The sequence below is a fragment of the Oncorhynchus clarkii genome, chromosome 7 (assembly GCF_045791955.1).
Source record: "Oncorhynchus clarkii lewisi isolate Uvic-CL-2024 chromosome 7, UVic_Ocla_1.0, whole genome shotgun sequence".
Lineage (NCBI taxonomy): Eukaryota > Metazoa > Chordata > Actinopteri > Salmoniformes > Salmonidae > Oncorhynchus > Oncorhynchus clarkii.
In genome coordinates this window covers 57,591,969-57,612,786 of record NC_092153.1, presented here as the reverse complement: position 1 = coordinate 57,612,786, position 20,818 = coordinate 57,591,969, and the positions used below count along the sequence as shown (strand labels likewise).

General features: G+C 43.1%; 2 protein-coding genes across 2 annotated transcripts; one reads left to right on the top strand and one right to left on the bottom strand.

Moving 5' to 3' along the window:
• The first annotated feature begins 130 nt into the window (after positions 1–130).
• On the top strand, positions 131–10,514 carry LOC139413549 (ruvB-like 1). Its single transcript, XM_071161053.1, has 11 exons — positions 131–413; positions 616–702; positions 866–998; positions 3,014–3,165; positions 3,243–3,332; positions 4,259–4,408; positions 4,575–4,638; positions 4,843–5,041; positions 5,210–5,312; positions 5,444–5,535; positions 10,150–10,514. Exons 1-11 carry the CDS (start codon positions 273–275, stop codon positions 10,307–10,309), a joined length of 1,371 nt encoding a protein of 456 aa, XP_071017154.1. The 5' UTR covers positions 131–272; the 3' UTR covers positions 10,310–10,514.
• Positions 10,515–11,196: 682 nt separating this feature from the next.
• LOC139413550 (musculoskeletal, embryonic nuclear protein 1a) lies at positions 11,197–12,998 on the bottom strand. The gene is made up of 3 exons (XM_071161054.1): positions 12,788–12,998; positions 12,488–12,617; positions 11,197–11,415 (listed from the first exon to the last, which is right to left on the bottom strand). The coding sequence occupies exons 1-3, from the start codon at positions 12,794–12,796 to the stop codon at positions 11,318–11,320; spliced, it is 237 nt and encodes a 78-aa protein (XP_071017155.1). The 5' UTR covers positions 12,797–12,998; the 3' UTR covers positions 11,197–11,317.
• Between the last annotated feature and the right edge of the window lie 7,820 nt (positions 12,999–20,818).

The window sequence follows — 20,818 nt, the reverse complement described above, 5'->3', positions numbered from 1 at the left end:
CAGTGCTTCTATCCAATCGCTTTATAACAGAAGAGCATAATTGTCCAATAGTGTACCTCTTAGAGCTAAAAAATGAACTTTTGTGTTATTTCCTTCAACTTCCTTGGTAACCCACATGGAAACAGTTCTTATCATACCTCACTGAAACAGATCGCATCTGTTTGTTTTGTTTTACCGCGCCAATTCTAAATGTGAATAAATAACGATCAGGAAGGGAGCATTTTTGTTTGCATTTGTTACTTTATTATAAGACGTTCATAAAATACACAGCCATGAAGATCGAGGAAGTCAAAAGCACCACGAAAACCCAGCGCATCGCGTCTCACAGTCATGTGAAAGGACTCGGACTAGACGATGCCGGGAACGCAAAGCAAAATGCGTCAGGTCTTGTTGGACAGGAGACCGCAAGAGAGGTATTAGCAAACGAGATGCCAAGCTAACTAGTTAACGTTATATCAAAAGTAGGTTACGTTTAGTTATTTAGCTAGCCACTGTATTTCAGAAATCAGGTTTGTATTGCATTTTTCTTAGATTATTTATTTTTCTATTCCTCTTTTTCAATTAAACATATACATATTTTGATGGATGTTCTTTACCTTTGTTTGCTGTCAACAGGCTTGTGGTATCATTGTGGAACTGATCCGCTCAAAGAAGATGTCGGGAAGGGCAGTTTTACTTGCTGGACCTCCCGGTACAGGAAAGGTAGACAAGATGTTACTGCAGTACTTCAATGATACCCCAAAGTCGTAATTGTGAAATGTCTGATATGCTTACTGTGTCTTCTGGCCTCCACAGTAATAGAAAGAATACAACTTGAGAGACTTTGACCAACCCTACTTTGCACCATCTCATTCCCCCCCTGCAGACCGCCTTGGCTTTGGCTATGGCACAGGAGCTCGGCAACAAGGTGCCCTTCTGCCCTATGGTGGGCAGTGAGGTCTACTCTTCTGAGATCAAGAAAACAGAGGTGCTAATGGAGAACTTCAGGAGGGCCATAGGTGAGGGGCCACACACAAACACAGGGCCACTGGGAATGGATCACACACGCTAGTGCTGAGCGAGTTGTGCTTTTTGAGGTAGTTTCAGTTCGATTATGTAAAAAATTATCCCAGTTTTTGATTTCAGTTTCACATTTTTGGGGGGACTTTAAAGCTGCAGTATGTAACTTTTTGGGCGACCTGACTAAATTCACATAGAAATGTGAGTTATAGTCCTATCTTTCTCATTGAAAGCAAGTCTAAGAAGCGGTAGAAATGTTCAATGTGCGCTATTTTAGTAGTTCTTCAAAGTAAATAAGGCATACTTTATGACTGCGGAATACCAACTATCAATCACTTAGGTCATGTATTTTACCTCAAAGCAACTGCTCTCTATCCCTCTCGATTATGCATTCTTCTCTCTTTTACGTAGCAGGCGTAAGACCGGACAAGTAGACGTGCAATGGATTATGGGGATTGTAGTTAATTACCACGTTTTAATGTGTGAAACTATACAGAACAAAATAAAACTCAACATACAACAATTTCAAGATTTTACCCAGTTACAGTTCATATAAGGAAGTGAATTGGAATAAATTAATTAGGCCCTAATCTATGGATTTCACATGACTGGGCAGGCCCACCCACTGGGGAACCAGGCCCAGCCAATCAGAATGATTTTTTTCCCCACAAAGGGCTTTATTACAAACAGAAATACACTTCAGTTTCATCAGCTGTCTGGATGAAGAAGAAGAAGCCGGATGTGGAGGTCCTGGGCTGGCGTGGTTACACGTAGTCCAGTTCGACGTACTGCCAAATTCTCTAAAACAGCGTTGGAGGTGGTTTATGATAGAGAAATAAACATTCAATTCTCTGGCAACAGCTCTGGTGGACATTCCTGCACTCTCCCTCAACCTGAGATGTCTGTGGCATTGTGTTGTGTGACAAAACTACACATTTTAGTGTGGCTTCTTTATTGGTCCCAACACAAGGTGCACCTGTGTAATGACCAGGCTGTTTATTCAGCTTCTTGATATGCCACAGCTGTAGGTGGATGGATTATTTTGGCAAAGGATAAATGCTTACTAACAGGGATGTAAACAAATTTGTGCACAAAATTTGAGAAAAATAAGCTTTTCATGCATATGGAACATTTCTGGGATCTTTAATTTCAGCTCATGACACATGGGACCAACACTTTACATTTTGCTTATATTTTTGTTCAGTATATGTAGAATATTGGCCTGTTGGAAATTATAACTCCCCACTACATCGCACAGTTTGGTCTTGATCTGATTTATCTCTAGAGAAACTGCACAATAAGCCCACAGCAACAAAACATTTTTAAAATAATTGAACCAACGTCGGTCAAGTAGTTGCTTTACAAAACAAACAAACATTTGGTTAATCGCTCAGCACTAACACACGCTCATAAGCTTGGGTCAATTGGAGACCAGATAAAGCTGCACCCTCCATTCCCCTGCTGCACCACCATCAGAATAGACTCCAGAGCCAGGTGTTCTCCTCCTGCTGGACAGAAGCAGGACTCGGGGAGGGTATCAGTGTGGCTGACACTGGGGAGGATGGCCTTGGAGAGGGATTGGGGGAAGGGGTTTGTTGGAGTGTTGACATTACCTGTCACAGAGAAGGAAATGGAGCGTGGGTTGAGAGCGGAGTGGTGGTCAGCACCCTCACCCCACAGAACACACAAGTTTAACGATGGAGGAAAATGGCGGGATACATTCTGAGCCTGTCGACACCCCCCTGATAAGAGCACTCTGACAGATGGTCTCTCCCTCAGAAGTGTGCCCCCCCCTGCCACTCACACACTGGGAGGCTGTATGCAGGAGGAACAAGGGCTACAGTGTGATCACATTACAAAGAGAGAGGACCATGCACTGTACACAGAGTCTCACAATCTCCATTAAATTATCCACCAGGTAGACCAAAGGATGTGGCATTTTTTATTGATTCAAGAGGGTAAGGCTTTACAGAGTCTTCATTCATTGTGTGTGAACCTGTCCTCCCTCCTCCAGGGTTACGTATTAAGGAGACCAAGGAGGTGTATGAGGGGGAGGTCACAGAGCTGACCCCCTGTGAGACAGAGAATCCCATGGGTGGTTACGGGAAGACCATCAGCCACGTCATCATCGGACTGAAGACCGGCAAGGGCACCAAGCAGCTCAAGGTCAGGCACGAGTCAGAGGCTAGACCAGTCCATATAGAAGTTGCCCATGTGTCTCACTGTCTATGTTGTTTTTGTAGCTGGACCCCAGTATTTATGAGAGCCTGCAGAAGGAGCGTGTGGAAGCGGGAGACGTCATCTACATTGAAGCAAACAGTGGCGCCGTCAAGGTATCAGTACACTTCCACTTATTACAGTACACTTCTATACAACACTCGCTTTGGAAAGGCTCCCATACACAAATTACACATTTGCAATGGCTCAAACGTTTAAGTCCAGAGTAATTGTAAATGGAGTAAGTAGATAAACTAACAAACAAGTACAAACTAAGAATACCCCCCCAAATAAAACAACACTAAAAGAACAGTGCGCTATCCTCCTGGGCCAGTCCTTCATGCCGGCTCTGTTTCATCTCTACTGTAGGCATTCTCCAGCTCTTCATCGCCCCTGGGTTTTATTCTCCCTATCTCTCCATCTCTCCTCCGCTTCCTCTGTTCTGGTGGACGGCCTCATGGCATAGTTTGACGCTTGTGTTGACGGCTTCTTTAATCGGTGCAGGTGGGCCGAGGGTGTAGGTGTGACGGGGGGGACAGGTGGCTGGGGGCCTTACATTTGTTGCAGTTGACAGCCCCCAGAGGACCCTCCCTGACTCTTTCATCCCCCCGCCTCTTTCATGCCTTCCTTAAGATGGCATGGATTCCAATCATACACCTGCTCTCACTCCTCCCATCCCTTCATTTTGTTCCCCTATGAAGTGATTGGCCTAGTTTCAGCCACCTGACCACCTCTGATGAGATTGGCCCAGTTTCAGTCACCTGACCGCCTCTGATGAGATTGGCCCAGTTTCAGTCACCTGACCGCCTCTGATGGGATTGGCCTAGTTTCAGTCACCTGACCACCTCTGAATGGGATTGGCCTAGTTTCAGTCACCTGACCACCTCTGAATGGGATTGGCCTAGTTTCAGCCACCTGACCACCTCTGAATGGGATTGGCCTAGTTTCAGCCACCTGACCACCTCTGAATGGGATTGGGTAAATATTTAATGCCTGTGTTCTGTGTTGAACCATTCCTTCCATGTGTGTGGGGTGTGCACAGAGACAAGGTCGGTGTGACACATTTGCCACAGAGTTTGACCTGGAGGCTGAGGAGTACGTGCCGCTGCCTAAGGGGGACGTCCACAAGAAGAAAGAGATTATCCAAGACGTCACGCTACACGACCTGGATATTGCCAATGCTAGACCACAGGTACACATACACACACACACAGTCTCCCCTAGACCCTGATTCAAGTGAATATGAGACTGCACTGCAGATATACACTTAGAAAATAACTGTTGATTGAAAAATAATTATGCACAAACAAAGACACACTTGATCTTTGGTTGTTAAAGTGAGGTTCCTGTCCTCTCAGGGAGGTCAAGATATCCTGTCTATGATGGGACAGCTGATGAAGCCCAAGAAGACCGAGATCACAGGTAAGACCTGAAGCACGTAACCTAACTTTTTTAAACTCACAACCCTAGTTCTATCCTTGTAGTAATAGCAGCTTGTACTTTCAAACCCCCCCCCCAATAAGCATCATTCAAAAGAACCCCACCCTTTCTGCTCTGTCCTTGCCTTTTGATTGGCTCCCTTGCTTGATCCCTGGCTCTTCATTGGCTCTTCATGCTGTCCATTAGACAAGCTGCGAGCTGAGATCAACAAGGTGGTAAACCGCTACATTGACCAGGGTGTGGCTGAGCTGGTCCCTGGGGTGCTGTTTGTGGACGAGGTACACATGCTGGACATCGAATGTTTCACCTACCTGCACCGAGCTCTGGAGAGCACCATCGCACCCATCGTAGTATTCGCCTCCAACAGGGGCAACTGCCTCATCAGGTGGGTGGGTGTGTGGGTGCTAATGTGCATGAATGTGAGTTACTCTGACAGTTTGTTTTGGAACTTATAAAGTTGCACACTCTAATTATGCTCCCAAACATGTTAGGGTTATAGCAACCTATTACCCTGTTTACTAACCTTTCTGTTGTGTGGTTGGTTGGTTATCAGGGGGACAGAGGACATCAGCTCTCCTCATGGCATTCCCCTGGACCTGCTGGACCGAGTCATGATCATCCGCACCATGCTCTACACACCGCAGGAGATGAAGCAGGTGTGTGTGTTATCATGTCCGAGATGGCATTCCTACATATGAAGTGTGTATGTGTGAGTGATGGTATGTTAATATATGAAGTATGTGGTCACTGTAGCGTGATGCTGACAGCGTGTGTGTGTTCTCTGTAGATCATTAAGATTCGTGCTCAGACTGAGGAGATCAACATCAGTGAGGAGGCCCTCAGTCACCTGGGAGAGATCGGAACCAAGACCACACTCCGGTAACACTCACCAGTCGGTTACTCTGTGCATGTGTGCTCACTCCACTGTCTCTAGTGCAGGGGTCTCCAACAGCTAGGAGTAGCTCGCAGCCCAGCTAGGAGTAGCTCGCAGCCCAGCTAGGAGTAGCTCGCAGCCCAGCTAGGAGTAGCTCGCAGCCCAGCTAGGAGTAGCTCGCAGCCCAGCTAGGAGTAGCTCGCAGCCCAGCTAGGAGTAGCTCGCAGCCCAGCTAAGAGTAGCTTGCCTAATAATTAACGTTCAGAATTGTTTAAAGAAATAGTCGTGTGTGATCATTTCAGCACCGTTTTGATCGGGACAGCGCCATCGCGCGGATTTGCGACTAGCTCTCTTGATAAATCACTCAATGTTTTCATTGAATCAGTTTGGATATTTGGTAACAATTAGGCTGGGAAAATGTTAGCTATGTTGAGATGAGTCCTAATGATTATCTTTATTATATATAGTTTGCTCACATATTAGCTGATCAAAACATTTTGCTAGCATGTTATGTAGCTTAAAAGAAAATTCCATCCCAAAACTTGCCCAGCCAGAGATCAATTAACCAAATGTACAGATGGAGATGAATTGAAACAAAAATCGCATTGATTGATAATCAGACATGTCACAGGCAGTTGGTCGGGAGAAGGATGGGCTACTACACGAGTTAAGAGCAAAATCCACTTGTTAAAGGAAAACTCCACCCAAAAACATATTTTGGTGTTTCATTAGTCTATTGTTGGCATAGTCACAAACTGTTTTGCTTGTCAGCAATCAAGTTTTCAAAATAGGTAACTCTCAAAATACAGAAATCATCCCTGTATGGAGATGATTCTTTTTAAAGTTACATGCAGTATCTTGAAAACAAATCTAAAATGTAAAAGAATGGAATTAAGAAATATAGAAATGTTAGAACGAGCAATGTCAGAGTCCAGCATATGTGATGGAATGTGTACTATATATTCTATCCATCCTGTTTATATCTGAAGAATACATAGAATAGTATATGTACAGCAATAGTTGAATAGGATGGACTTGACTAGAATACAGTATTCGGCATTCGGAAAGTATTCAGACCCCTTGACTTTTTTCCATATTTTGTTACGTTACAGCCTTATTCTAAAATGTATTAAATTATTTTTTCACGCATCAGTCTACACACAATACCCCATAATGACAAAGCTAAAACAGATTTTAGACATGTTTGCAAATATATAATTTTTTTAAAACAGATACCCTATTTACATAAGTATTCAGACCGTTTGCTATGAAACTCAAAATTGAGCTCAGAGGTGCATCCTGTTTCCATTGATCATTCTTGAGATGTTTTTACAACTTGATTGGAGTCCACCTGTGGTAAATTCAATTGATTGGACATTATTTGGAAAGGCGCACACTTGTCTATATAAGGTCCCACAGTCCCGGTGGTCGCTCTGACAGAGCTCCAGAGTTCCTCTGTGGAGATGGGAGAACCTTCCAGAAGGACATCCATCTCTGGAGCACTCCACCAATCAGGCCTTTATGGTAGAGTGGTCCGACAGAAGCCTCTCCTCAGTAAAAGGCACATGACCGCCCGCTCGGAGTTTACCAAAAGGCACCTAAAGACTCTGACCATGAGAAACCAGATTCTCTGGTCTGATAAAACTAAGGCTGAACTTGGCCGGAATGCCAATGGTCACATCTGGAGGAAACCTGGCACCATCCCTACGGTGAAGCATGGTGGTGGCAGCATCATGCTGTGGGGATGTTTTTCAGTGGCAGGGACTGGGAGACTAGTCAAAATCGATGGAAAGATTAATGGAGCCAAGTACAGAGAGATCCTTGAGCACTCAGGACCTCAGACTGGGGCAAAGGTTCGCCTTCCAACAGGACAACGACCATAAGCGGACAGCCAAGACAATGCAGGAGTGGCTTTGTGACAAGTCTCTGAATGTCCTTGAGTGGCCCAGCCAGAGCTCAGACATGAACCCGAACATCTCTAGAGAGACCTGAAAATATCTGTGCAGCGACGCTCCCCATCCAACCTGACAGAGCTTGAGAGGATCTGCAGAGAAGAATGGGAGAAACTCCCCAAATACAGGTGTGCCAAGCAGGTAGCGTCATACTCAAGGCTGTAATCACTGCCGAAGGTGCTTCAACAAAGTACTGAGTAAAGAGTTTGAATACTTATGTAAATGTTATCTGTTTATTTTTTGCAAAAGTTACTACAAACATGTTTTTGCTTAGTCATTGTGGGGTATTGTGTGTAGATTGAGGGGGGGGGGGGCGATTTAATACATTTTAGAATAAGGTTGTAACGAAATTACATTTTGGAATAAGTCAAGGGGTCTGAATACTTTCTGAATGCACTGTACATATGAAATGGCTAAAACCGTATGTAAACTTTAGACGTGGAACACTGGTCACTTTAATATGTACATAGGACAGCAGCCTCTAAAGTGCACGGTTGAGTAACCGGGTGTTAGTCGGCTAGTGACTAAAGTTCAGGACGGTACTGAGCGGAGGCCCGGCTAGTGACTAAAGTTCAGGACGGTACTGAGCGGAGGCCCGGCTAGTGACTAAAGTTCAGGACGGTACTGAGCGGAGGCCCGGCTAGTGACTAAAGTTCAGGACGGTACTGAGCGGAGACCCGGCTAGTGACTAAAGTTCAGGACGGTACTGAGCGGAGGCCCGGCTAGTGACTAAAGTTCAGGACGGTACTGAGCGGAGACCCGGCTAGTGACTAAAGTTCAGGACGGTACTGAGCGGAGGCCCGGCTAGTGACTAAAGTTCAGGACGGTACTGAGCGGAGGCCCGGCTAGTGACTAAAGTTCAGGACGGTACTGAGCGGAGGCCCGGCTAGTGACTAAAGTTCAGGACGGTACTGAGCGGAGGCCCGGCTAGTGACTAAAGTTCAGGACGGTACTGAGCGGAGGCCCGGCTAGTGACTAAAGTTCAGGACGGTACTGAGCGGAGACCCGGCTAGTGACTAAAGTTCAGGACGGTACTGAGCGGAGGCCCGGCTAGTGGTGACTATTTAACAGTCTGACGGCCCTGAGATGGAAGCTGTTTTCCAGTCTTTGTGTCAGCTTTGATGCACCTGTCCTGACCTCACCTTCTGCCTGTTTTCTGTTTAAATGAAACTTAGCCTACTTCAATATAATCATTCATTCATGCCATTACACAGCATCTGAGTCATTCATGCCGTTAAATGCAATCAAGCATTTTACTATTATGTATAAGACCAGCACAGGTGGTCGGCCTCTACCGCAAACTGTCCAGTATCAGACACCTCAAGCTCCTGGTTTCTATCAAATCAAATCCACATTATCCCTAGTTAGTCACAATTGGCTTATAAAAACATAACACTGTCTGTCGATTAATTTCCAGCAATATTGTCCTTGTATGTGTGTCACAGGAGGTTGGTGGCACCTTCATTTGGGAGGACGGGCTCATTGTAATGGCTGGAGCAGAATAGTTGGAATGGTATCAAACACATGGTTTCTATGTTTTTGATGCCATTCCATTTGCTCTGTTCCAGACATTATTATGAGACGCCCTCCCCTCCACAGCTTCCACCGATGTGTGAGCGTTTCTGTCATTCACTTCGTGTAACCAGTTAGCTACTTCTGGATAGACAGAAATACTTTCCCCAAAACCTTCTCATTTAAATGTTAAGTGCAAGGTATGCTTTCCTGGCAGAATTACACTGAGTTTACCAAACATTAGGACCTTCCTATTATTGAGTTGCACCCCCCTTTGCCCTCAGAACAGCCTCAATTCGTCAGGGCATGGACTCTACAAGGTGTCCAAAGCGCTCCACAGGGATGCTTCCCGCAGTTGTGAAGTTGGCTGGATGTCCTTTGGGTGGTGGACCATTCTTGATACACACGGGAAACTGTTGAGTGTGAAAAACCCAGCAGAGTTGCAGTTCTTGACACAAACCGGTGCGCCTGGCACCTACTACCAGACCTCGTTCAAAGGCACTTACATTTGTTATCTTGCCCATTCACCCTCTGAATGGCACACATACACAATCCATGTCTCAATGCTTAAACATTTTCTTTAACCTGTCTCCTCCCCAAGTGACGTCAATAAGGGATCATAGCTTTCACTTGGATTCACCTGGTCAGTCTATCATGTTTTGTATACTCGGTGTATATCATGATTATTTGTATCAATCGGGTGGGCTTTTGTTTTGCAAGCTGTGTCATGGCATATGTAACAGCAAACACATCCCTAGACCAGCAAAATCCTCTCTTGCAAAATGCACAATTAAAACTCTAATCTGAATTTGTTCTTTTTTTTCCAGCACGCAAAAATTGTATTCTCATGTGATTTAAGCATTGAGATGAACTCCAAACATCCAATTTCTTTGTTTCTCTATGAAAATCCCCAAACCAGGAAAAATAACACAGAGAAAATGGATTTTGGGAAAATACAAAGAGTGCCTATTTGAATGCTAGGGGGAAAACATTAAGTAGCTCTTGACATAATTCTAAAGTAGCTCTCATGCTAGAAAAGGTTGGAGAGACCCATACTCTGTGTGTGTGTGTGTGTGTGTGTGTGTGTGTGTGTGTGTGTGTGTGTGTGTGTGTGTGCGCGTGCGTATTGACTCACCCACCCCTCTCCTCTGTCAGGTATGCGGCTCAGCTGCTGACCCCAGCCAGTCTGTTAGGCAGAGTCCAAGGGAAGGAGGGAGTAGAGAGGGAGCAGGTGGAGGAGATCAACGAACTCTTCTACGATGCCAAGTCCTCCGCTAAGATCCTCCAGGACCAGCAGCACAAGTACATGAAATAAAGAACTATCGTCCACTCCCTCCACCCTTCTCTACCTCCCTTCATCCTCACTTTCTACCACAAGGCATCAAATGTCTGTAAACCCTGACAGTCTCTTTTTCTCTCCTCGTTCTCCTTCATGTAAAGTTCATCCTGCTCTTTCTTGTTTCTCTCATTCCAGCCTTCCTCTCATCCTTTTGTTCCGAGCCCCCATCAAGCTGCCCCATCTGTGCATCATCCACTGTAGTAGTTTGTTACGTTCAGATAAATACATTGTTTTAAAGGTTCTTTGCGTGTTAATAACATTTGATTTTTTCAATAAAACTGAAAACTTGATATTTGTCATTGTTGCTTTCAGACGTATCAGATACACTAGCTAGAGTTAACTGATACAGTACAGGACTGGCAATGGCAAAGAGATGCTCCTTAGCATAATGAGAACATCCACTTCTCAATGAACACCGAAAGTGTATAGCTGAACAGCACCAATATGTATTTTGGGGAATCTTTTTTTTACCCCTTTTTAGTGATATCCAATTGGTAGTTAGTCTTGTCCCATCACTGCAACTCCCATACGGACTCGGCGAAGGTCGAGAGCCATGCGTCCTCTGAAACCGAAGTCAGCGTGTGTGTGGCCGGCCGCCACAAGAACTCAAGAGCGAGATGGGACAAGGACATCCTAGCCAGCCAAACCCTCCCCTAACCCGGACAACGCTGGGCCAATTGTGTGTCGCCTCATGGTTCTCCCGGTCGCGACAGCCCGGGATCGAACCCAGATCTGTAGTGACGCCTCTAGCACTGCTGCGCCACTCGGGCGGCCCAACTCAAATATATTCACACACAACCAATACAGCCTACTCAACTTACATCCAGTTAATGCCCACTTAACAATCAAGACTCCTGACAGAATGAGGGTTCAAGCTTTTTATTCAAATTAAGAAGTACTTGACCATAAGGCCCATTCAGTCACACAAGTGTGGTTTTAAATATAGGCCAGGCTGGAGTATAAGAAGTGGCTTTACTGCCTCTGCTACTTCTTGATTTGTCGAGCCTGGGGCTTGTTGATGGCGGTCTCTCTCCCTGAACGCACTCCACTGAACACAGAAGGGGCAACTTTACCCGCACGCTCTGTGAACACAACACAGATCCATCCATCACTCTGAAGTCAGGTAGCTACAGTCGAAGAGCTATGTCATACAGTAGATATGTATAAACATCCATAGTTCATGCAGCAGGGAGATGGGCAGTGTGTTTGACAGTCTTGAACATCCTCAACTGCGCTGTATATGGAGTGGAAACTTCATCACAGTAAGGAACGCCCTCTCTAATCACTAACTCCCTCTCTTGTTCAATAACACTCTGGCTTTGTTTAGAAAGGCAGCCCAATTCTGATCTTTTTTCTCTCACTAATTGGTCTTTTGACAGATTAGATCTGATGTGAAAAGATCTGTGATTGGTCAAAAGAACAGTTAGTGGAAAAAATATCAGAATTGGGCTGCCTGTTTAAACACAGCCCAGGTTCTCTATATGTACACTTGTATGTAAACTTATTTCCAATCTTAAAGGAGCAATCAGCAGTTGCTACCTCCATTCTTGGACTTAATTAATATGTACCCATTGATTATTGAAGAATATAACTTAGAAATGTCTGAAGCTTAATTCAACTGTCATATCCCATAATAAACCATAATAAGTTGTTTTATTAAAATGTTTGTAAACAAATAAATGCAAACAAACACTATATAGCCTCAACACGATTCAATCTATAATTTCAATATGTATAGCCAGTCCTTGCATCCATAGCTCTGTATATGAATTGAGATTTGTTACATTTCAGCCCCCTCCCTCAACCTTTTACGGAAACGGGTGGGGAGTATATTTTGTTATAGTTTCAACTGTTGATTGCCGCTTTAAATCCGCCACAAAAACGACAAACAGATTTCAGAGGTTTTTAAATATATACTCCTGCCCCGTAGACTTACCCCAAACCAGGGTTTCCCAAACTCCATCCTCAGGATCCCAAAGGGGGCACATTTTGGTGTTTGCCCTAGCACTACACAACTGATGAAAATAATCAGATAATCTTCATTCTTTGATCATTTTAATCAGTTGTGTTAGGGCAATAAAACCAAAATTGCACCGAGTTTGGGAAACGTTGCCCTAACCCCATTGTCATGCCAATAAAAGCGGCACTGCTCACCGCACTCATCCATCACTTCTATGGTCTTGCCCTTCAGCTTTCCTTTGGAGCTCAGCTTATCCTTCGCTCCGATCAGATCCTCCTCGCTCACCTCAGGACGCTTCAGCTGTCCCTCCTCCCCCTCTTCAGGCTGGAGAAGAAGAGAGGGAAGAATTGGAATGCCGAAGAAAGACAGCTGAAGAAAAGTTCCCATGTAGAGTTCTCCAGTAGGTTTACTAAGCAGGAACTTTCTAGGCAAGTTTCAGTGAGATCATGTCATAACTTTACATGTCCCTCCCTAGTCCAGCACTGTAGTCTTACCTGAGACATGGTGACTGACTGTGAAGTAGTGGATGATCCTCCTGGATAAAGACTGTTGTGGTCAGAATGACTGCGGCGCTCTCTTTCTCCCTCTCGGCAGTGCAGGCCAACACACACACTGTAACTCTCCAGTAAACTATAACTCTGTCTGCAGGCCCAGTAGATGACTCAGTGGGTCAGTGGACTCCTCCCTTCTTTCTTCTCTCTCACGTTCTCTGGGTCTGTTTGTTCTCAGGGTGGTGTATCACTAGGGAGTGAATGACGTGATCTGCTCTACAGTTGGAACGATCTTGCCTTCTTTTAAAGCAACTCCTCAAGGACAAATAAAAGATCACAAATCAAGTCTACAACTCAACTCCTCCTCCACTATGACAACATTCTGTCATGGCCCTCCTCCTTTTCTCCTGTCACTAGGCCACAATTGAAATGAGATCAAGGCATCTTTCTATCCTCAACAATAACAACCTAAGGAACCAATCTAACCCTTACACTCATCAATGGATAGAAGAGACCCTACAGTCAAACAGAGCCACACTTTACCATGCATATGTCCATACCACAATCATTCAATTGAAAAACAAATAACATGGGCAGAGAAACAACTTACATGGCAACAGAGGTATGTCTCATTCCCTCCCCTTCCTTCCTCTGTTCTGTCATTAATCTGTTCCTCTTCAGAAAAAAAAGGGGGGGGGGGGGGGCTGACAGAAGTTCCATATAAAACCTAGTAGGATCTTTAATTAACATTGTGAATCATGGAGAGAGCAGCTGGAGCTACAGAAGGCTGTCTCCACCTTACATCTCCCTCTAGACATTTGAAAGCCAATACAATATACTCATGTTATCATTCTCAGGGCTGCTAGGCAATGGTTTTCAAAGGTGGATCCTAGCTTTACTAAATATGAATGAGATCATTCAGTGAAGATAGCTTCCTGGGATTAAACAAATGACACAATACAGGAAATATAAGAAAATCAGTTTATCATTTTATGAGTTTCAAAAGCAATAACTTTAATAATGATCATTCTGTAAACATATTCGCATTGGAAACATCCACAAACCAATAATAACCATTTACATTTTGGATTGTTTCATGAGAAATTCCTTTAGTTTACATCAACGGCCAACACTTATATTCAACATGAGCAACAGGTTATGTAAAATCTAGTGTAATCGATATAGTGTATAGTGAATGAGAATGACAGCCCTGAATGGAAAAACCAAGCTGATGTGGAATGTGAAAACAGATACATACAGTGCCTTGCGAAAGTATTCGGCCCCCTTGAACTTTGCGACCTTTTGCCACATTTCAGGCTTCAGACATAAAGATATAAAACTGTATTTTTTTGTGAAGAATCAACAACAAGTGGGACACAATCATGAAGATGAACAACATTTATTGGATATTTCAAACTTTTTTAACAAATCAAAAACTGAAAAATTGGGCGTGCAAAATTATTCAGCCCCTTTACTTTCAGTGCAGCAAACTCTCTCCAGAAGTTCAGTGAGGATCTCTGAATGATCCAATGTTGACCTAAATGACTAATGATGATAAATACAATCCACCTGTGTGTAATCAAGTCTCCGTATAAATGCACCTGCACTGTGATAGTCTCAGAGGTCCGTTAAAAGCGCAGAGAGCATCATGAAGAACAAGGAACACACCAGGCAGGTCCGAGATACTGTTGTGAAGACGTTTAAAGCCGGATTTGGATACAAAAAGATTTCCCAAGCTTTAAACATCCCAAGGAGCACTGTGCAAGCAATAATATTGAAATGGAAGGAGTATCAGACCACTGCAAATCTACCAAGACCTGGCCGTCCCTCTAAACTTTCAGCTCATACAAGGAGAAGACTGATCAGAGATGCAGCCAAGAGGCCCATGATCACTCTGGATGAACTGCAGAGATCTACAGCTGAGGTGGGAGACTCTGTCCATAGGACAACAATCAGTCGTATATTGCACAAATCTGGCCTTTATGGAAGAGTGGCAAAAAGAAAGCCATTTCTTAAAGATATCCATAAAAAGTGTCGTTTAAGTTTGCCACAAGCCACATGGGAGACACACCAAACATGTGGAAGAAGGTGCTCTGGTCAGATGAAACCAAAATTGAACTTTTTGGCAACAATGCAAAACGTTATGTTTGGCGTAAAAGCAACACAGCTGAACACACCACCCCCACTGTCAAACATGGTGGTGGCAGCATCATGGTTTGGGCCTGCTTTTCTTCAGCAGGGACAGGGAAGATGGTTAAAATTGATGGGAAGATGGATGGAGCCAAATACAGGACCATTCTGGAAGAAAACCTGATGGAGTCTGCAAAAGACCTGAGACTGGGACGGAGATTTGTCTTCCAACAAGACAATGATCCAAAACATAAAGCAAAATCTACAATGGAATGGTTCAAAAATAAACATATCCAGGTGTTAGAATGGCCAAGTCAAAGTCCAGCCCTGAATCCAATCGAGAATCTGTGGAAAGAACTGAAAACTGCTGTTCACAAATGCTCTCCATCCAACCTCACTGAGCTCGAGCTGTTTTGCAAGGAGGAATGGGAAAAAAATCTCTCAATGTGCAAAACTGATAGAGACATACCCCAAGCAACTTACAGCTGTAATCGCAGCAAAAGGTGGCGCTACAAAGTATTAACTTAAGGGGGCTGAATAATTTTGCACGCCCAATTTTTCAGTTTTTGATTTGTTAAAAAAGTTTGAAATATCCAATAAATGTTGTTCCACTTCATGATTGTGTCCCACTTGTTGTTGATTCTTCACAAAAAAATACAGTTTTATATCTTTATGTTTGAAGCCTGAAATGTGGCAAAAGGTCGCAAAGTTCAAGGGGGCCGAATACTTTCGCAAGGCACTGTAAATAACAGGGAATGTCTCAAACATGGCACAACATTTTGTTTTTCAACAAAACCAACCTGAACCATATGCAGAACTAACAAAAATGTAATTTTACATTGAACAATACTTGTTCAGCTTTGCCTTCAGTACAGTTCATTTTTTAGATATAGCATTAGTGTATCATATTATCCTCAAAAACATGACATAAATCAAAACAATAAAGACATGTTTTAGCCTACTCAAAGCCATCTACAGAAAGCTTCCGAGCATCATTTATATTTAATCTTTAGAAATACCTGTAAAAACATAAGTTTATACTTTGATCAAGCTGCAATATACAAGAGGTAAAATGAGGACAGACAGGTCCTCAACAATCTATAAAAATATTTGTATGAACCGAGATGTCAATAATTGTTAGGACCATCTTATAATGCTGTCGTACACCCCATGGCCACAGAACGAGTGACTTACTATACTACACACAACTAAAGTGACAATCATAAAGACAAAAGGTTAAGAACAGCCTAACCCCTTGATAATCTAATAGGATGCATTTAAAATGCAATGAATCACAATCCAATGGCCGATTTCACAGAGATTAAGACTAATCCTGGACTAAGAACAACTTTCAATGGAGAATCTTCTTTGAACATGCTTTTTAGACTAGGCTTAATCTGTGTTGGAAACCAGACCCAAACGTCTGAGCTGCTATTTATATTCAAGAAGAAGTCGGTCAAATTGATAACATAGCCCTGTAGACCAATGTAAAAACCTAGCTGTGATAGTGCAAATGTGTCTCCCCACATCAGGTGCTGTTTGTTATTCACATTATTCATATTTTACTGTTTCACAATGAGGGGTGAACTAGTACCTAAACAGGAATCCAGATGTATTTCGTTGGCATACTTTACTTTGGGTGTTCATTATACCCTGAATAGCTCAATCATGGATGGATGAAAAATAATTCCATCATGACTCCATACAATTATCTTGTGCTTTTCAATTCCCCTCCACTATGTATCTGATCGTACACAAACAAATGGTAAACAAACACATACAGTGCCTTCAGAAAGTATTAACACCACTCCTTGACTTTGTGGTTCTGTAAGGCTCAGTTGGTAGAGCATGGTGCTTTGCACCGCCAGGGTTGTGGTTCTGTAAGGCTCTGTTGGTAGAGCATGGTGCTTTGCACCGCCAGGGTTGTGGTTCTGTAAGGCTCAGTTGGTAGTGCATGGTGATATAAAAAAATATATATATGTAAAATTTTATGCTGAAATGTCTCGAGCCATTAAGTATTCAACCCCTTTGTTATGGCAAGCCTCAATAAGTTCAGGAGTACACATTTGCTTATCAAGTCACATAATAAGTTGCATTGACTCACACTGTGTGCAATTAAGTGTTTAACATCATATTTGAAAGACTACCTCATCTCTCTACCCCACACATACAGATAATTGTAAGGTCCCTCAGTTGAGCAGTGAATTTTAAACATATTCAACCAGGGAGGTTTTCCAATGCCTCACAAAGGGCACATATTGGTAGATGGGTAAAAAAAAAAAAAAAAAAAAAAAGAGCAGACATTGAATATCCCTTTGAGCATGTTGAAGTTATTAATTACACTTTGGATGGTGTATCAATACACCCAGTCACTACAAAGGAACAGGCGTGCTTCCTAACTCAATTGCCGGAGAGGAAGGAAACTGCTCAGGGATTTCACCATGGGCCAATGGTGACTTTAAAACAGTTACAGTTTAATGGCTGTGATAGGAGAAAACTGAGGATGGATAAACAACATTGTAGTTACTCCACAATACTAACCTAAATGACAGTGTGAAACGAAGAAAGCCTGTACAGAAAAAATTAAAAGACTCCAAAACATGCACCCTGTCTGCAATAAGGCACGAAAGTAAAACTGCAAAAATATTGGCAAAGAAATTAACTGTTCTGAATACAAAGCGTTATGCTTGGGTCAAATCCAACACAACACACCACTCTTCATATTTTCAAGCATAGTGATGTCTGCATCATGTTATGGGTATGTTTGTCATTGGCAAGGACTAGGACATATTTTTAGGGATACAAATAAATGGAATTGAGCTAAGCACAGGCAAAACCCTAGAGGAAAACATGGATTAGTCTGCTATCCAACAGACACTGGGAGACAATCACCTTTCAGCAGGACAATAACCTAAAACACAAGACCATATACAGTTGAAGTCGGAAGTTTACATACACTTCAGTAGGAGTCATTAAAACTCATTTAAACCGCTCCACAAATTTCTTGTTAGCAAACTATAGTTTTGGCAAGTCGGTTAGGACATCTGCTTTGTGCATGACACAGGTAACTTTTCCAACAATTGTTTACAGACAGATTATTTAACTTATAATTCACTGTATCACAATTCCAGTGGGTCAGAAGTTTACATACACTCAGTTGACTGTAATCTTTAAACAGCTTGTAAAATTACAGAAAAGGATGTCATGGCTTTAAAAACTTGTGATAGGCTAATTGACGTCAATTGGAGGTATACCTGTGGATATATTTCAAGGTGTACCTGTGGATGTATTTCAAGGCCTACCTTCAAACTCAGTGCCTCTTTGCTTGACATCATGGGAAAATTTTAAAAAATCAGCCAAGACCTCAGAAAAAACATTGTAGACATCCACAAGTCTGGTTCCTCATTGGGAGCAATTTCCAAACGCCTGAAGGTATCACGTTCATCTGTACAAACAATAGTACGCAAATATAAACACCATGGGACCACACAGCCGTCATATCGCTCAGGAAGGAGACGTGTTCTGTCTCCTAGAGATGAACGTACTTTGGTGCGAAAAGTGCAAATCAATCCCAGAACAACAGCAAAGGATCCTGTGAAGATGCTGGAGGAAACGGGTACAAAGTATCTATATCCACAGTAAAATGAGTCCTATATCGACATAACCTGAAAGACCGCTCAGCAAGGAAGAAGCCACTGCTCCAAAACCGCCATAAAAAAGCCAGACTACAGTTTGCAACTGCACATGGGAACAAAGATCATACTTTTTGGAGAAATGTCCTCTGGTCTGATGAAACAAAAATAGAACTCTTTGGCCATAATGACCATCGTTATGTTTGGAGGAAAAAGGGGGAGGCTTGCAAGTCGAAGAACACCATCCCACCCACGGGGGTGGCAGCATCATGTTGTGGGGGTGCTTTGCTGCAGGAGGGACTGGTGCACTTCACAAAATAGATGGCATCATGAGGGAGTAAAATGATGTGGATATATTGAAGCAACTTCTCAAGACATCAGTCAGGAAGTTAAAGCTTGATCGCAAATGGGTCTTCCAAATGGACAATGACCCCAAGCGTAGTTGTGGCAAAATGTCTTAAGGACAACAAAGTGAAGGTATTGGAGTGGCCATCACAAAGCCCTGACTTCAATCCCATAGAACATCTGTGGGCAGAACTGAAAAAGCATGTGCGAGCAAGGAGGCCTACAAACCTGACTCAGTTACACCAGCTCTGTCAGGAGGAATAGGCCAAAATTCACCCAACTTTTTGTGGGAAGCTTGTGGAAGACTACCCGAAACATTTGACCCAAGTTAAACAATTTAAAGGCAATGCTACCAAATACTAATTGAGTGTATATAAACTTCTGACCCCCTGGGAATGTGATGAAAGAAATAAAAGCTGAAATACAGTGCCTTGCGAAAGTATTCGGCCCCCTTGAACTTTGCGACCTTTTGCCACATTTCAGGTTTCAAACATAACGATATAAAACTGTATTTTTTTTTGTGAAGAATCAACAACAAGTGGGACACAATCATGAAGTGGAACGACATTTATTGGATATTTCAAACTTTTTTAACAAATCAAAAACTGAAAAATTGGGCGTGCAAAATTATTCAGCCCCTTTACTTTCAGTGCAGCAAACTCTCTCCAGAAGTTCAGTGAGGATCTCTGAATGATCCAATGTTGACCTAAATGACTAATGATGATAAATACAATCCACCTGTGTGTAATCAAGTCTCCGTATAAATGCACCTGCACTGTGATAGTCTCAGAGGTACGTCAAAAGCGCAGAGAGCATCATGAAGAACAAGGAACACACCAGGCAGGTCCGAGATACTGTTGTGAAGAAGTTTAAAGCCGGATTTGGATACAAAAAGATTTCCCAAGCTTTAAACATCCCAAGGAGCACTGTGCAAGCGATAATATTGAAATGGAAGGAGTATCAGACCACTGCAAATCTACCAAGACCTGGCCGTCCCTCTAAACTTTCAACTCATACAAGGAGAAGACTGATCAGAGATGCAGCCAAGAGGCCCATGATCACTCTGGATGAACTGCAGAGATCTACAGCTGAGGTGGGAGACTCTGTCCATAGGACAACAATCAGTCGTATATTGCACAAATCTGGCCTTTATGGAAGAGTGGCAAGAAGAAAGCCATTTCTTAAAGATATCCATAAAAAGTGTCGTTTAAAGTTTGCCACAAGCCACCTGGGAGACACACCAAACATGTGGAAGAAGGTGCTCTGGTCAGATGAAACCAAAATTGAACTTTTTGGCAACAATGCAAAACGTTATGTTTGGCGTAAAAGCAACACAGCTGAACACACCATCCCCACTGTCATACATGGTGGTGGCAGCATCATGGTTTGGGCCTGCTTTTCTTCAGCAGGGACAGGGAAGATGGTTAAAATGGATGGGAAGATGGATGGAGCCAAATACAGGACCATTCTGGAAGAAAACCTGATGGAGTCTGCAAAAGACCTGAGACTGGGACGGAGATTTGTCTTCCAACAAGACAATGATCCAAAACATAAAGCAAAATCTACAATGGAATGGTTCAAAAATAAACATATCCAGACCTGAATCCAATCGAGAATCTGTGGAAAGAACTGAAAACTGCTGTTCACAAATGCTCTCCATCCAACCTCACTGAGCTCGAGCTGTTTTGCAAGGAGGAATGGGAAAAAATGTTAGTCTCTCGATGTGCAAAACTGATAGAGACATACCCCAAGCGACTTACAGCTGTAATCGCAGCAAAAGGTGGCGCTACAAAGTATTAACTTAAGGGGGCTGAATAATTTTGCACGCCCAATTTTTCAGTTTTTGATTTGTTAAAAAAGTTTGAAATATAAATGTCGTTCCACTTCATGATTGTGTCCCACTTGTTGTTGATTCTTCACAAAAAAA

Excerpts from the sequence above, each read along its gene's own strand:
- LOC139413550 (XM_071161054.1), bottom strand. Across the intron at positions 11,416-12,487 it reads AGAAGTGATGGATGAGTGCG|AGCGTGCGGGTAAAGTTGCC; the intron begins GTGAGCAGTGCC and ends TTGTGTTCACAG.
- LOC139413549 (XM_071161053.1), top strand. The coding sequence starts at position 273 with ATGAAGATCGAGGAAGTCAAAAGCACCACGAAAACCCAGCGCATCGCG. Across the intron at positions 703-865 it reads GACCTCCCGGTACAGGAAAG|ACCGCCTTGGCTTTGGCTAT; the intron begins GTAGACAAGATG and ends CCCCCCCTGCAG. Across the intron at positions 5,313-5,443 it reads CACCGCAGGAGATGAAGCAG|ATCATTAAGATTCGTGCTCA; the intron begins GTGTGTGTGTTA and ends TGTTCTCTGTAG.